The 18,132-nt window shown below is 41.2% G+C and overlaps 1 protein-coding gene across 2 annotated transcripts in view; it reads left to right on the top strand.

Moving 5' to 3' along the window:
• Nucleotides 1-18,132, top strand: part of LOC126183607 (beta-galactosidase-like) — a 315,494-nt gene that overhangs the window by 189,079 nt on the left and 108,283 nt on the right. For both annotated transcript variants that reach the window (XM_049925719.1, XM_049925718.1), the window contains exons 5-6: nucleotides 12,283-12,377; nucleotides 12,458-12,638. In XM_049925719.1, the coding sequence (XP_049781676.1) occupies nucleotides 12,283-12,377; nucleotides 12,458-12,638 (276 nt within the window). The remainder of the gene's footprint in view (nucleotides 1-12,282; nucleotides 12,378-12,457; nucleotides 12,639-18,132) is intronic.

Raw genomic sequence — 18,132 nt, 5'->3', positions numbered from 1 at the left:
AAATTCAGTATCGCCAGTGATATCCAAGGATTTTTATTAGGCCTTGCCTTTTACCTATTTGATTGTCTGGTGCCTTCACTACCTCATCTCTCAAAGCTACTCATTTGTCTTCTGCTGTCATTTCCCCTGTTTCAGTCAATCATTGAAAGTCTCAGCAGCCTCTCATTCTTTCAGCTTATCCAGGTCCTATCTCCTTAATTCTTTACCATTTTGCAAATTCTTCAGTTTTAATCTATAATTCATAACCAATAAATTATGGCCAGAGTCCACATTTTCCCCTGCAAATATCTTAAAATCTGGTTCCTAAATCTCTATCTTACCATTATATAATCAATCCAAAATCTCCTAGTGTTTGCAGGTCTCTTTGATGTATAAAACATACTTTCATGATTCTTGAACCAAGTGTTAGCAATGATTAAATTATGCACTGTACAAAATTCTACCAAGTGGCTTCCCCTTTCATTACTTTCCTCCAGTCCACTTCCTTCCACTATTTTTCCTTCCCTTCCTCTTCTTTCTACCAAAATCCAGTCGTCCATCACAATTTTTTTCCTACTCCTTAACTATTTAAATAATTTATTTTACTTTATCATACATTCTTTCAATCACTTCATCTGTGGAGCTAGCTGGCATATAATCTTGTAGTAATGTGGTGGGTGTTGGTTATATGTCTGTCTTAGTTACAATAATGTATTCACTATGCTGCTCATAATAGCTTACCACATTTATATTTTCTCATTTATTATTAGACCTACTCTTGCATTACCTCTATTTGGTTTTGTGTTTGTGATCCTGCACTCACCTGACCAGAAATCCTATTCATTCTGCCATCCTTTTTCAAATGTTCTAGCATATCTACCCGATTATAGGCTGCAACATTTTACACTCCAATCTGTTGAATACCAGTTTTGTTTTTCTTGATGATGAAATCTTCCTGAAAAGACCTTACATAAAGATCTGAATTGGGGATTATTTTACCTCTCTAATATGTTACCCAACAGGATGCCATCATTTGGTAGAGCTGCATGAACTTGGGAAAAGTAGCAGCTGTAGATCTCCTTGTATTCAGCCATTTGCAGTACCAATACAGCAATGGCATGTTGGATGATGTTACAAGGGCACATCAGTCAATCATCTGGACTGTTGCCCCTGCAAGTACTGAAAATGCTGTTGCCCCTTTCCAGGAGCCACATGTTTGTCTGGCTTCTCCACAGATAGCCCTATGTTGTGGTTGTATCTATATGGATCAGCTAGAATATTATGACCACCTACCTGACAGCTGCTATGTCCACATTTGGCATGGATAACAGTGATAATGCACCATTGCATGAAAGCAATGAGACCTCGGTAGGATGCTGGATGGAGTTGGCACCACATCTGCTAACAGAAGTCATGCAAATCCCATAAATTCAATTGTGGGAGGGAGGGGGGGGGGGGGGGGGAGGGACGTGATGAACTCTGATGCCACATTCAATCACATCCCAGATGTGTTCGATTGGGTTTAGATCTGGTGAGGTGGAGGCCCAGCACATCAATTGGATCTGACCACTATGTTCCTTGAGCAACTCCATTACACCCTTGGCTTTCTGACATGGTGCATTATCTTTCTGAAAAATGATACTGTCATTAGGAAACATGATTGTCATAAAAGGGTGTACATGGTCTGCATCCAGTGTACAATACTCCTTGGCCATCACAATGCATTGCGTGAGCTCCACTGGACCCATGGATGCCCATGTCAATGCCCCCCAGAGGATAATGGAGCCACGGCCACCTCATCTTCATCCCGCAGTACAGGCGTTGATTAACTGTTACCCTGAAAAATGGAGGATTTGTGCCCTCACATCAACACAATGAAGAAAGTATCAAGATTCATCAGACCATGCAACACTATGCTATCCAGTGTCAATGGTCAAATGAGAGTTTCATCATTAGGAGTGTTCAGTGCACTATGTGTTCAGGCAAACTTGTACCCTGCACAGCATTAAAGCCTGACGTTAGTTCCACCACCCTTCGCCGCCTGTCCTGTTTTACCAGTCTGCCCATCCTATGATGTCTGACATTTGTAATGACGAGTGGCCACCCAACTCTATGATGTCTGGACTTGGTTTCACCTTAGTTTTCCCATGTTTTGAAGACACTCACCACAGCACTCCTCAACCACCTGACAAATCAAGCAGTTTCTGAAATGCTTGTGCTCAGCCTCTGGGTTATCACAAACTGCCCTCGGTCAAACTCTGATTAGGTGTCTTCCCCATTCTACACATGGACAGCACATTTACTGATACTACATGCACCATGTGTGCGTCTGACTAGAAGTCATACCTCACCAGGTGATGCTGCTATTGCATAGAAAGGCTTACATCAATAGTAGGTCAGTGGTATAATGTTATAGCTGCTCAGTGTATGGTACAGCTATCTGTATCACTGATGCACCCCACCTCAGTGATGCCCATGGTTCATGGGGCAGTTACAAAAAATATTTCTTACAAAATGCTTGTGTAACACAATCTAAAATATTTCTCAAATGTGTCAGCAGACATTTCAAAATAGACCTCAACTACACTGCTAAACACCTACTTACAAAGTTTCTAGAGCCAGTATTAAGTGACAAATCTAGGAATGTACAACCATCTGTTGCTTGAATGCACACCATGAAGACAAGATTAGATTAATGAAAGTTTGTGCAGACACACATAATCAGGCATCATTGCCACATGAATGAAACAGGATGCAACCCTAATAATTGGTGCTGTAGAAAGTACACTATTCAGAATAATTGAAGGATCACTTTTTTGAAGCAATACCATTTTCTCCAAATGTGAAGACCATTTTCCCCAATTGTGAAGTGGAAGTGTGGAATTTGGCTCAAAAGTGCCTACAACCTTACTCTGTAATCATGCAAAAACATAGAGCCCTGCAACGTCACCCTTGGGCTCAGTGATGCTTCAAACAGCAAGGTGAAGACACATGCAAAAAAGAAGCCAGACCTCAGAATGATGGGTGGGTGAATGATGTCATATTCGCACTAAGTTTCACTAGAATTCTGCCCAACACCATCATGGACAGGTCACTTGATAGGAAAGGCATTACACCCACTGCATCCACATCTCAACCCTTCTCTTGACACATCTATGATGGAAGTGAGAATTACAACATCCAGCATTGAAATCAGACGGTATTCTTATGGGTGGCGCAGGAAAACATTTCAGACACACCATCACTCAGGATTGACACAAAAAGATATCAGGATGTGGCATAACGGGTGTCTTGAAACTGTTCCTTCCCTTGACGTGCTCATTTACACCATTTTGTGGTCAAAACCAACAGTTTTTTGTGTGATGTCCAAGAGAATAGCATCCTTGACAGCCTCTGACACTGCTGACATGCCTCAGCTGATTCAACCCTCCTCCCAGGATACAGTCAGGCTGCAACCCCACTGAATGTGAGCTGACCACTTTGAAGCGCATTGTGACCACAATTATTGCTCTTGCACACAAGGTGGAACCACTAGGAACTGTTAAAAACCATTCAATGAAATTTGAACTCACTAACACTTCATCTTCAGAATCAAATCAAAGTCACAAGGACTAATGTCCAGGGAGTATGGTGGATGGTACAATATGGTACAGTACTTCCCAGTCAAACAGAGCAGCCACAGCTTTAGCTGTATGCGCCTGCACATTGTCATGCAAAATGATGTGTGGGTTGCACAGAAAGTGTTGCCACTTCTTTCTCAAAGCTGGTAGCAGATGATGCTTCAAAAATGAACAGTAATACTGTGCGCTGATGGTCTGCTATGGAGGAACATAATGAATTAAGATAATACCATCACAATCGTACACTCCTGGAAATGGAAAAAAGAACACATTGACACCGGTGTGTCAGATCCACCATACTTGCTCCGGACACTGCGAGAGGGCTGTACAAGCAATGATCACACGCACGGCACAGCGGACACACCAGGAACCGCGGTGTTGGCCGTCGAATGGCGCTAGCTGCGCAGCATTTGTGCACCGCCGCCGTCAGTGTCAGCCAGTTTGCCGTGGCATACGGAGCTCCATCGCAGTCTTTAACACTGGTAGCATGCCGCGACAGCGTGGACGTGAACCGTATGTGTAGTTGACGGACTTTGAGCGTGCGGGAGGCCGGGTGGACGTACCGCCGAATTGCTCAACACGTGGGGCGTGAGGTCTCCACAGTACATCGATGTTGTCGCCAGTGGTCGGCGGAAGGTGCACGTGCCCGTCGACCTGGGACCGGACCGCAGCGACGCACGGATGCACGCCAAGACCGTAGGATCCTACGCAGTGCCATAGGGGACCGCACCGCCACTTCCCAGCAAATTAGGGACACTGTTGCTCCTGGGGTATCGGCGACGACCATTCGCAACTGTCTCCATGAAGCTCGGCTAGGGTCCCGCACACCATTAGGCCGTCTTCCGCTCACGCCCCAACATCGTGCAGCTCGCCTCCAGTGGTGTCGCGACAGGCGTGAATGGAGGGACGAATGGAGACGTGTCGTCTTCAGCGATGAGAGTCGCTTCTGCCTTGGTGCCAATGATGGTCGTATGCGTGTTTGGCGCCGTGCAGGTGAGTGCCACAATCAGGACTGCATACGACCGAGGCACACAGGGCCAACACCCGGCATCATGGTGTGGGGAGCGATCTCCTACACTGGCCGTACACCACTGGTGATCGTCGAGGGGACACTGAATAGTGCACGGTACATCCAAACCGTCATCGAACCCATCGTTCTACCATTCCTAGACCGGCAAGGGAACTTGCTGTTCCAACAGGACAATGCACGTCCGCATGTATCCCGTGCCACCCAACGTGCTCTAGAAGGTGTAAGTCAACTATCCTGGCCAGTAAGATCTCCGGATCTGTCCCCCATTGAGCATGTTTGGGACTGGATGAAGCGTCGTCTCACGCGGTCTGCACGTCCAGCACGAACGCTGGTCCAACTGAGGCGCCAGGTGGAAATGGCATGGCAAGCCGTTCCACAGGACTACATCCAGCATCTCTACGATCGTCTCCATGGGAGAATAGCAGCCTGCATTGCTGCGAAAGGTGGATATACACTGTACTAGTGCCGACATTGTGCATGCTCTGTTGCCTGTGTCTATGTGCCTGTGGTTCTGTCAGTGTGATCATGTGATGTATCTGACCCCAGGAATGTGTCAATAAAGTTTCCCCTTCCTGGGACAATGAATTCACGGTGTTCTTATTTCAATTTCCAGGAGTGTATATGAGAATCACCATAACTTCCACCATACTGGGGCTCTGACGCACTTTTGACTTTTCCGGCGATCCATAATGACACCATTGATTGGATTGGCGTTACAGTTTTGGCTCATACGATGTGGCCCACGTCTCATCCAGAGTTATGATACAGCATAAGAAAGCCTCTCCTTCATGCTCATAGTTCTCCAAGTGCATCTGAGCAATGTCGTAGCACATCCATTTCTGCATTTCCATCAAGTCATGCAGAATCCATTGTGATGCAAGTTTTTGCATGCCCAGGCATTTCTTCATGATACAAAACACAGTCATATGCACTAATCCGGTTTCATGGGTGAGCTCACAAATCGTATGGCATCAAACATTGTCCACTAACGTGGCAACATCTTGCACTTCTTCTTCAGAGATGCTAGGACGACCTGCCCAACGCGTGTCTGCCACCATTTGCCAACCTTTGTTGAAGGCTTTTATTCAATGTGCCACTGTTCTGTACGGCAATGTTAATTCCTTTCATGCCTCTTGAAGACCTTGATGACACTGTCATGCTGTATGACCTCTGGCACATTCAATCTTGATCCAAACCTGTTATTCCTGTTTTGAACCATAGTGACACCATTACGTTAGACCACTCACTCACAAGTGACTGTGTTTCTCTTGATTGTGCGCACACTGGTGATGTGAGAAAGGTGAGTCCATTTGCTCAGAAGTAAGGTAGATATGTCAACAATATGTGCTATCAGTGACAATAGTAGATTCCATTGCATAATGTCTCCACAGCAGTGTTGCCACTATTTAAGTTCCAACCTACATAAAATGCTGTTCATCTGAGTTGGTGTTTTCCCAGACAGAATTAAACATGGTATTAGCAAGCCATATCACAGAAAAGGAGATGAAACATGAGTAAATAATTGTTGCCTTAACTCATTATTGCCAGTAATTTTTAAAAAAATTAAGCACATAATATACAATAAACTTTGTAAACACTTATTACATAAAATGTATGACTTAGGCTTTTGATTGTGTGAACCATGATATGCTCATGCAAAAACTGAAATAGGGTGTGTGATCACCATGGATGGAAATGCATGCTATGCAACATGCTCCCTTGCTGGCCAGAAGGCTGGTAATGATTTCTTGTGGTGGGATGTTTCATTCCTCCACCAGTATGACTGTCAGCTGCTTGATGGTCATTGGTGCATGTGGATATGTTGCATTACATCTCTGAAATGCATCCAACATGCTCTTGGTAGGATTTAAGTTGGGGGAATGGGCAGTCCAGTCCATTTACCATATATTCTCTCATTTCAAGAGCTCCTCCACCTATACTGTTCAGTTTGGTTGGGCATTGTCATCCATAAACATTGCTATTCATGATCATCACACACCTTACAAAGAACCATGAGCCACCTTTTGTATTGTTCCGTGGGCTACCATGAATCACTCTGACTTCAGTGTAATTATTCTCTTTGAATTTTTTTGTTCACCTCATTGCATAGTTTTTTCAGTTATCTTTGGTATTGTAAGAGCCAAATGTTCCCCTGAAAAGATACACATGGGGAATGAGTACAGTGTCACAATAATCTTGAATGGTGAGTATACCACATTAAAAAATCTGGAGGTCACTGCACCCATGCAACATTGTGCCACCCAACACCATAACACCTGGACCACCAAAACAATCATGTTCGACAATGTTCCTAGGTGCATTATGTTTTCCCACCGTTCACCATATGACAGTATGTACAGCATTGTTGAACATCTCAAAACCTTTGAATACAGTATGCTTACCAGTAAATGTTATTGTGACACTGTACTTCTTCCCCATATACATCTTTTCAGGATACATTTGCCCCTGAATTTATTTTTATGGATGACAGTGTATGACTGCATCGAACAGTCCAGATGTAGGAGCTCTTGGAAGGAGAGGATATTCCGTGAACAGACTGGCTTGCCCTTTCCCCAACTTAAACCACATTGAGCACATGTAGAAAGCATTGTGGAGGCTTACTGCAGCATGTCCACATACACCGATGACTATCCAGTAGTTGTAACTGTGCTGGTGGAATGTCCTACTACAAGAACTCTTAACCAAACTTGTGAATGGCGAGGGAGCATGTTGCAGAATCTGCATTGCTATATGTGCTCATCACACACATTATAGTGAACCATGACCCACACTTATCTATTGACCAGGGAAACACCATTAATCCAGTGACCTCAGTGTAATTATTCTCTTTGAATAAAATTGTCATTTTTGTTCATCTCAGTTCACATTTCTTTCAGTTCTCTTCTTCACTATACTGTAGCAGTTCTTTGTATGTTGGTCCAAGTTTCATCAAACTGTGTTACTTGGAAGTGACACAGCATGTGAAAGCTACTTTTGTCCATAAGTTCTGCACACCAGTGTATTATGGAATAGTAAGCCCAACAGGTTCACTGGTTTTACACCATCTGTACAACAGAAAGCTGAATGTTTCAGTTCCATGTTAATCACAATGTATTAGGCACTCACAGTTTCAATCAAACAGTCACAGTGTGCAGCAGGACTCTATTTTATGTCCTCTGTTGTTTCTGATATACATAAATAATCCTCTATTTGCTTTATCAAAAGATCCAGGATTTGCTTTTCTTACATATGACACAAGTATATGAATACAGAATGTCATACCAGCCCTCTAACTGTAAAGGAAGGTAACAAAATAACTGAAAAAAAATCCCATCCAGCCTTCCAAAAATAAGTTTCCTGTGATTTTCTTAAAATGATTAATTTGAGTGCTTGGATGGTTCCCATGAAATGGGATAAAGCTGGTTTGCTTCTCCATCCTCATCTTATCTGTAATTATCTATCATTAATGGGACACATGTTTCCTTCTTTCATTTGGAGAGTGAAACTCACCCTCCAGAAGATTTTAATCATTAACAGATCTCTTGTCACTAAATACAATTAATATTGACTAATATACAAGCTCCTCACCAGACTGTGCAGGCCCAAGAGATGTCTACTGGCTGCCTTGTCAACCTCTGCCTTGTGGCATTATGCAGATGTAGTATTGAGGGGCATGTGGTCAGCACATCACTCTCCGAGCCATTTTGCATATTTATAATACTGTGAAGCCTGTCTGCAACATTCTCCCATGTCCAAGTAGTCCCTTGATTGGCCTCACAAGGGTGAGTACACCATGCACCAGTCCTCCCACCAAGAAAAGTCCTCAGCAGTACCAGGAATTGAACTAGGGTCCTCCACATGGCAGCCATCTATGCTGACCACACAGCTATGGAGGTGGATAATAATGACTCATGCTCACCTAAAATGATGTTTTGCCCATTTAATTAAAAAAAAGATCAGGAGCAGCAGCAACTGTGCAACTATATTTTGCAGTTTACTGTGTAGCTGATTTATTGCTGCACCATTCTGTAGCAAGTAACTACAAACATACACCGCTGGCTTAAGGGAGAATGAGCATTAATCATTGGCCTGTAATATCACTAGTTTCCAATTATAAAGGACTGTGGGATGCAATGAAATTATATATTTTTCTTTCTTAATGGTGTGCCCAAACTCTTGAGCCCCCATGTTTGGGGCTTTGGAAGGATGATGAAATGGACTTCACACCACTACTCTGAACCAAACAAGAAGATGCAGTGTGATGTAAGTTACAGTGCATCTTCAGAAGGATACTGTGTTTGACAGTCAACCTTAATACCTCTGTTAAAATATAATTAAAAACGCTGGTCAAGAATCAGGAGCCGGCATACAAGTACCATATAACATAGCCCCTAGTCTCCATAATGGCCTCATTTCAGTGAGGAAAGCCATCTACAGGTTTCTCCAGGTATTTCATATCTCATTGGAGCCACTCATTGATGATTAGGTGCTGTACAGCAATGTTCCTTGTTATATTTCACCTGCTTTTCTAAAAAGTCCCAAACATTTTCTGTAGTATTAACAGCATGTGATTTAGAAGCCCAATTGAGTGGCAATAGGATGCCTGAGTATTTGTTAAACCACTAACATACACATGCAGGCTTTTGAACACTGCTGTTGTCATCTTGGGAGACAGGAATTTTCATGGCATACTCATCATAACAAGGTAGAAGAAAGGATAACACTTCATCCCCAGTATAGTACAGAAGATAACTGAAAGAAATATGCAATGAGATAAACATAAATGACACTTTTATTCAAAGAGAATAATTACACTGAGGTCACTGTGTTCATGGTGGTCTCCTAGACAATACAAAAGATGGGCTATGGTTCTTTATAAGGTGTGTTCTTACTTTCTTTCTTGGGGCCTTGGTCCCACTTCATGTGGGGTCGGCTGTGTTACTATTGATTTGGCAGAGTTAGTTACAGAGGGTGGCCGGATGCCCTTCTGGCCGACACCCCAAACCCTCCAGGATGGAAGTAGTGTACCCCAGCTGTCTGTGTCTAGTGTAAGCCACAGAACATTTTTAAATGTCTGCAAGTTGTGTAACTGCGGCGGAACATGGGGACCAGCCCGGTATTCACCCAGTGGGAAGTGGAAAACTGCATAAAAACCACATCCAGGCTGGCTGGCATACTGGCCCTCATCATTAATCCATCAGGTGGATTCGATCTGGGGCTGGCACGCCTACCTGAGTCCAGGAAGCAGTACATTAGCACTCTTGCCTATCCTGGCAGGTGGTTCTTCCTAAGGTGTGTGATGACCATGAATGGCAATGCTTGGTCTGCAACAGTCTCCCATGCCATCCACAAGTATGATAAACAGTTCTTGAGGTATGACATTCCAAGAATGTAAAAATTAACACCCTGGTTCATGTTCCTGAAAACCTGAATGTATGGGCCCAAGTCGTGATATTAAAACCAGCCCCAAAGTATTGAGAGTCCCAACTGCACCTTCCATATACTGCAGATTAAATGTCTCATTGGGTGATGATACTCTTCTAATCACATTTAAAACATAAATAATGGAAGGATTAGCAACTCACAATATAAATTAAAATTAAGAACATAGTTACAAATCAAGCTGATATTGAAGGCCTGCCATACTACTGTTAAATTAAAATTAAGAACATAGTTACAAATCAAGCTGACCTTGAAGGGCTGCCATACTACTGTTCAAAATGTTCATAGTATATCTTCTACTTGATGAATTATGAAGGTAGAATTATGAATTATTATGGCCTGTAAGTCATACTGTTAGTGTTGTAGATAAAAACTGCTGTACTTTTTTTTTAAATTGTCACATTATGTGTGAATAAGTGTTTCCCAACATTCTTCCAATGAGTATATATCATCCTTGGAGTGTGGTCCTCAAAGTTCTGCAAAATAAACATCTATTGAACACATAATCATCTGATTGTGATCAAAATGTTTTCCAACCATGAATTTCTTTTTATACAACAAGAGTTAGAAATATGAGGATACCATATCCAGTGAGCTGATGAGTGGAGTAGATGTTCAGGTATCAATAAATTGTTTTTAAATGTCTCAATTTTTGCATGGTTGCAACATTGCTGAGATTTTCTTGTGAGCATTTGACAAAGATGGCAGTCATCTTGCATTAAGTTTCCTCATAGAAAAAACTTCATCTAAAATGTCCCATACTCTTTTTACTGAAATGCCTACCTATATTCCTGTTGCCTTTCACTGGATTGGGACACGAACATGGACCCTTACACTTTTTGATCAGTGCTCTAACTGACTGAGTTATCCAGACATGACTGATGACCCATCATCAGAACTTTACTTCTACCAACACTATTCTGCTTCATTCCAACATCACAGAAGCATACCTTGCTGAATTAGCATTCCTGATAGAAACAATATTGCAAAAAATGGCTTAGTGACAGTCTAGGAGAATGTTTACAGCATGAATTGTTCACTGTGCATTGTAGTATGTGCTGTTTTAAAATGTACTGGCAGATCAAAACAGTCTGATCATTCTTTTTTAAATCAAAACTGTTTGCTATTGAGTATGTTATCCTGTACTAAAAAAGTTGATTGTCCATTATCTTTGTGACAATGTTTGAAAATACTGCCAATAATGGGATGGGCCAGTAATTCTTTATTAATGTTTTATCACATTTTTTGTGAATTGTATTGATAAACAGAATGTTTAAGTCCGGCTACAATAATAACAGTAGGAAAAGATTCATTACATACACTGAAGAGCCAAATAAATATTGTCACATGCTTAATCATGTTGGTCCATCTTTGTATTGTAATACAGCAATGATTCTGTGTGACATGGATTCGACAAGACCTTGGTAGTTTTTCAAAGGTATGTGGCACCACATCAGTATGCATACATCACACAATTCTCATAAATTATGGGTCGGTGGTTTGTGGGTGCAGAGCTGTGTCTGATAACACCCAATATGTGTTTCATCAGATTCAGATCAGATGACTTTGATGGCCAAGACATCAATGTCAGTTCACTATCATGCTACTGAAACCATGGCAGCATGATTCTGGCCTTGTGACATGGACAGCTATCCTGCTGGAAGATGCCATTATCATCAGGGAAGACATCAAGCATGAAGGGATGCAGGTCATCTGCAGTAATGTTTTCATAGTCCATGGTTGACATGGTGCCTTTGATAACTGCTATAGGTCCCAAGGAATCCTAGGTGAATTTCTCCCATAGCACATACTGTCCCTCCACCCTGCATGTATGAAGCAGTCATTCCCTGGATGGCATTGTATTTAGACATGAGTCTAAATACAATGTATTTAGACATGAGTCTGGTCTGGTATAACAAAAAATGTGATTCATCAGACTGGACAACATATTTCCAGTGATCCACAGTCCAGTCTCAATGTCCCCATGCTTGTTGCAGTCATGATTGAGGATGTCACTGGATTACATCGGAACATAGATGGGTTTCTCTGCTGCAGAGCCCATGTTTTTGTCCTGCTGGTATAATAAAAAAAATCTGTCTAGTTTATTGACTGATAAATATGTTCTACTAATTTATCAGTCATATTATATTTATATTGTTGTTTGTGATACAATTCAACAAATACTAAAGTCACATGAATGTATTCTTTCAGGTTTCCTAAATTATGTGGATGGTTGGTTAAGCTACCTATTGCCACTGGTAGCTCCAAAGTTCTATGGTAATGGAGGACCTGTTATAATGGTCCAGGTAATCTTCTTCATAAATTAAAATATTTAAAAGGACTTTGAATGACATATTGGATCTGACTGATACACAAACTTTTACAGGTTGAAAATGAGTATGGTAGTTATCCAGCATGTGATTTTACTTACACTAGCTGGCTCAGAGATAAATTCAAACAGTATGTTAGAAATGATGCACTATTGTTTACAACAGATGGAAGTTCAGACATCATGCTGCGATGTGGAAAAATACAAGATGTGTATGCAACTGTTGACTTCGGTGTAGGTAAGTACTTAATCTCCACAGTTTAAAACCCTAAGTTATAAACAAGAAATGAGTTTCAATAATTACTTTATTGACACAAAGGAAATGTGTTTCCACATGTACTTTTCAAGTACATGAAGATTTTCATAGGATGAGAAACAAATGAAATTACTATAATAGATCTAATACCAGTTACAACTCATTTTTCAGTGGCTAATTAGCCTGAAGGATAGCATTTAACAAATTATTAATTTCTATGGTAACACATCACTAACAGTCTAGACCAAACAGTATTGAAATGTCTCATGGTTCACATACATTATTCAAGCTTGATGAATATGCTAAGTATTACATTCACCGATTATCTATTCAGTTTTGGATATAAATGAACTTTATTGAATCAGGTCTTTATGCCTCTGTCTATAGAATAATAGATAGCATAGCAAACACCAAGACCTTGTCTCAGGGCTACAACCATTTGTTTTAATCATCAGTCTTTTCATAGGTCTGATGTTGCCTGCCATAAATTCCTCTCTGGTGCCAACCTCTTCATCTCAGAATAGTACATGCTTCCTATGTCCTCAATTTTGTTGTAGTGTGTATAACAATCTCTGCCTTCCCTTACAGTTTTTACCCTCTACAGCACCCTCTAGTACCATGGAAATTACCCAGGATGTCGTAATGTATGTCCTGTCATCCTGTTCCTTCTTCTTGTCAGTATTTTTCATATGTGTCTTTCATCACTGATTCTGCAGAGAACCTTCCCATTCCCTATTTTACCATAGCATACAGATACACCAATTTATGTTTACTTATGCTGTCTCCAGTGCATCCACTGTGTTGATGTTTTGCCTAAATTGTTAAACAACCAAGCATAGTACACAAATAAACTGCAATGGTTCATAATTGCACTAATGCACTTAGAAGTGACATGGCTTTTGTTACAAAGAAAGCTAAAATAAATTAAGGATATGTCAATAGAAGTCCGTGGTGCACTGGCCCCTTCCCCCCTTCCCCTCCCCCATACACACCCCTGCCCCCTGGAATCTGCAGTACAAAGTTTTTTTTCTCCTTTTTTTTTTTTTTTTTTTTTTTTTTTTTTTTTTTTTTTTTTTTTTTTTTTTTTTAAGAATTCTCATATACACATTAGAAGCAAATCAATAAGCATCAGTCCTCTAGTTTAAATGAAGTTGATTGTCTCACCTACAAAATTTATATTTCTGCAGGCAGAAAGAGATATATTCATTTTGTAAATAAAAACCATATATTTCTGTGTTATATGGATGAAAATTCAGTTGGAGTCATTTTAGTAATTAGTATATTAACAGATCAAAAACCGATAGAACTAAGCAAACATCCTGGATGTAACTATCAAAGAATATAAGCTGGGGTTTGGGGATGTTACAAAATCCACTTGCTCTTGGACCACTCCTGATTGTTTTTTTTCTTTTATTTGGTCACATTTTGTAAAGGACAAATATGGGGCTAGTACACAAAATAGTTAATTTCATATTTAGGTTCTATTTCATCAAAATTAATTGTTCAAGATATAGCAATTATTTCCAGATTATTTAACTGCAGTATCATTGTTGATGAACAATGATAGTGCAGTTAAATAATCTGGAAATAATTTGTATAAGGAAATTTTCATACTTTAAGAGCTTTCAAGAACACATCAAGATGGAATTGGGAGTGAACTAATGAGTGATTTTGAGTGAAGTGTTATATCTATCAGTTTACAGCTCTCACTCTTCTCTTCTTAGTACACATCTTACTTTCTACTAAAATTCTCAATTTTAGAAATAATACATAATCAAATATTAAAGTCCCAGAACATTCAACTATTAAGTAATCAATATTTACAAAATTCAGCACTCTAGTTTTGTAGCCCTGATTTTCCTGATTTCAAAAATGCTCACTTTCACTAGGAAAACTTGTTAGTTTGCTAATTATAAACATCAAATAGGAACTTCATCAAATATTTCTATGACAATCTTGTCTCACATAAATACAAGCAGAAATGAATCAAATAAGACAGAAAGTGGGAGTGTTGTACTTAAAGCTCAAGGAAAATAACTGACTGACCCATGTGAAGTGTGTTCCACTTTAAATCAGTATTATGTAAGTATAGTTCATAAGTTAATAAAACAAAATGAACCATTGACTAAAAAGAATATAGCTGTACCAGGAACAACAGAATATCTATTCCTATTTCAAACAGATCAAACAGAAGTTACAAATAAAATCAGATCACTGAAACACAAGGAAAGAAAGGACATAGATGGAATATCTGCAAAAGTAATCACTGTTCACAGTATCTAGTTAAGCCTCTGGGATTCCTATTAGAGTTGATAATGGAGAAGAGACTCTTTCCCACATGTCTGAAAAAGAGTAAAGTAGTGCAATTTACAAAGGCAGTCGCAAAGCAGTCCTGGAAACTACAGACCTATAACAATTACACTCACATTTTCAAAAACTGTAGAAATAGCTATTAAAGCAGAGTTATAAAATTCATAAAAAGCAAGATATTCTGGATGAAGCACAGCATGGATTTAGGAAAGAGAAGTGTACTAAAACAACTGTGGCAAGTTTCATAACACATACAGTCAGAGCTTTGGAAGAAAAAAAGAAAGCTTGTAATAAATTTCTTGATCTCTCAAAAGCCTTTGACAGTGGATGTCACAATACTTTTGTTGTGACTCGCCGATCATTCGAAGTGCCGCCGTGCAATTACGTTCATCCTCTACATGCGGTGCTGACTGCCAGCCATGCAACAGGCGCGCCACCTAAGCAGCCAGCCAGCCAGGGGCCACTAGACTTGAACCCAGTGCTAATTTAAATGTGACCGTGTTCACATATCTTGCTTTGTCAATTTGCTCAGTGACTTAGTGACAATTGGCGATGAGGATGGGATTTTTCCTTTTCATCGTTGACCCACAGGTTTCCATGGCTACTTAAGAGCAACTATTGCAAGGTCTCATTGAACAGCAAACACTTCTCACATCAGTGATTCGCGATTTCATTGTGGCATCCAATGCGGGCCGTTTCTCGTTGTTGTCTATACCTCCTTTTCCTCCTTACGACGAGACGGCGGAAGACTGGTCTGATTACGAAAAACATCTTCGACAGCACTTCTTGGCATTTCATGTAACGGATGAACAAACATGTAAGTCTCTGTTCCTTTCATGGATTTCACCTCAAATGTATTGATTGTTGTTGCAATCAGCTCCTTTGAAAGATCCTGCGTCTTTCTCCTTTGCTGAAATGTGCTCACTACTGTCAGTATATTTTCATAAGCAAACGCATGTGGTAGCCTCTCGTGTTGCCTTTTATTATTGTCAAAAACAACCAAATCAATCCTATCGCGCTTGGGCTGCTGAACTTCATGTCGTTAGTCGAAAGTATCAAATTATTCCTGTCGTTCATAAAAAATCCTACGCAGATTCCATGGTACGGGATGCTATTATCCAGTCAGCACCCGACAAAGAAGTGAGGCAATGTGCCCTTCAGTTGGCAAATCCGACTCTAGATGAAGTCCTCTCCAGCGCGCAGTCTTTTGAAATTTCTCGCGCCGCTGGAGCGCAAATAGAGGCATGGGGTGACGTCGGAGACATACAATTTCTGTGTGTTGTTGACGATGTGTGCGGCGTGTCCCTGCTGGCCGACGTGGCCTCAGTACGCTCCCACGCGCAGCCTCAGTCTAACCATAAACAACCCTCTCAGAAACAGCAGCAAAACCCCCGGCAACTTCCTTCATGTCCGTGGTGTTTTACGAAACATCCACACGAGGATTGTCCCCAACGTTGGGCCGTGTGTCACAATTGCAAAAATAAGGGTCATGCGTCTTCCGTTTGCAAATCTGACATCATACACGATGTTCATGACCGTGACACTGATTCTGCTTCAGTGTTGTCTGTCAATTGCACTTCTTCCCTTTCAGGGAAGTTATTCCTCACAGTCCAAATCCTTGGTCGGAATGTTCGCATCCATGTGGGTACTGGTTCTGCTGCCACTATCATTAATTCTCAGATGTATCTTCGGTTGGGTTCTCCACTCCTATCACCTGTCACTCGGCAATTACGAACGTAGAATAAACAGAAGATTTCTCTCTTGGGACAATTTAATGCTGAGGTATCTTACAAATCCATCGTTTGCACTGTTCCCATATTTGTGGTTGACCAGAGTAATGCAGAAAATCTTTTTGGTTTTGATGCCTTTCGCGATTTTGGGTTCTCCATAGATGATTCTGTCAATATCGTCTCTGATGCTATTCCTTATGCTCAATTGGATTCCTTGTCAATGACATTTTCGTACCTTTTTTCTCCTGGATTAGGCCATGCAAATGACTTTGAAGCTCATATCACCCTCAAACCCACTGCTCAGCCTAAGTTTTTTCGGGCGCAGCCCATTCCTGTGGTCCTTCGTGATTGGGTAAAACAAGAGCTGGATCGTCTCACTACTTCAGGGTTCTTGCTTCCTGTCACTTCCAGTGAGTGGTCCTCTCCTGTCGTTGTTGTTGCTAAGCCCAATCTTGATATTCATCTCTGTGACGATTTTAAAGCCACTGTAATTGCACAATGCCTCATCGACACTTACCCAATGCCCCGACCTGAAGAATTGTTCACTAAACTTGCAGGTGGCCAGTATTTTTCCAAAATTGACCTGTCAGAAGCTTATCATCAACTTCCTCTCGACACTGCTTCCCAGCAGTTTCTGGTCCTTAACACGCCTTTTGGCCTCTATCGATACCAACGATTGCCATTCGGGGTTGCCAGCACCCCTGCTCTCTTTCAGCGATTCTTGGAACAATTATTGCTCCCTGTCCCTGGGTGTATCAATTACATGGACGACATTGTTGTCACTGGCTCCACCACTGAAGAACATCTACAGAACCTCTGCACACTTTTTCATGTCTTACAGACTGCCGGTCTTAAGTGTAATCTTCAGGAATCACAATTTTTTCAGGTATCTATCACATACTTTGGGTTTCAACTCTCTCGGGATGGTATTCGTCTGCTTCAGCAAACTGTCACTGTGATCAATGCCCTTCCTCGCCCTACATCTGTTAAGGAACTGCAGGCCTTCTTGGGGAAAACAGCATACTATTACAGGTTTTTACCGTCTGCTGCTTCGGTGGCTCAGCCGTTGCATCGCCTGTTGTATAAAAACGTGCCTTTTCACTGGTCCACATCATGCGATGCAGCTTTCCAGAAATTGAAGACTATGCGGAAACAGGCCCCATGCCTGCCTACTTATCAACCTGGCCAACATCTTGTTCTTGCCATGGACACTTCTCAATACGGGGTCGGTGCAGTCCTTGTGCACCGTTTTTCTGATGGTTCTGAACAACCCATTGCTTATGACTCCAAAATGCTCACGGATGCCCAACAAAAGTATTCTCAAATTGAAAAAGAAGCTTCGGCCATTATTTATGCTCTTCATAAGTTTGGTATTTTTCTCTATGGATCCAAATTTCATCTTGTTACGGATTACAAACCACTTGTTTCCTTGTTTG

Source organism: Schistocerca cancellata, chromosome 4 (assembly GCF_023864275.1).
Source record: "Schistocerca cancellata isolate TAMUIC-IGC-003103 chromosome 4, iqSchCanc2.1, whole genome shotgun sequence".
Classification (NCBI taxonomy): Eukaryota; Metazoa; Arthropoda; class Insecta; order Orthoptera; family Acrididae; genus Schistocerca; species Schistocerca cancellata.
Note: the sequence above shows the minus strand (reverse complement) of the source record. Positions and strands in the feature narration are given on the sequence as shown.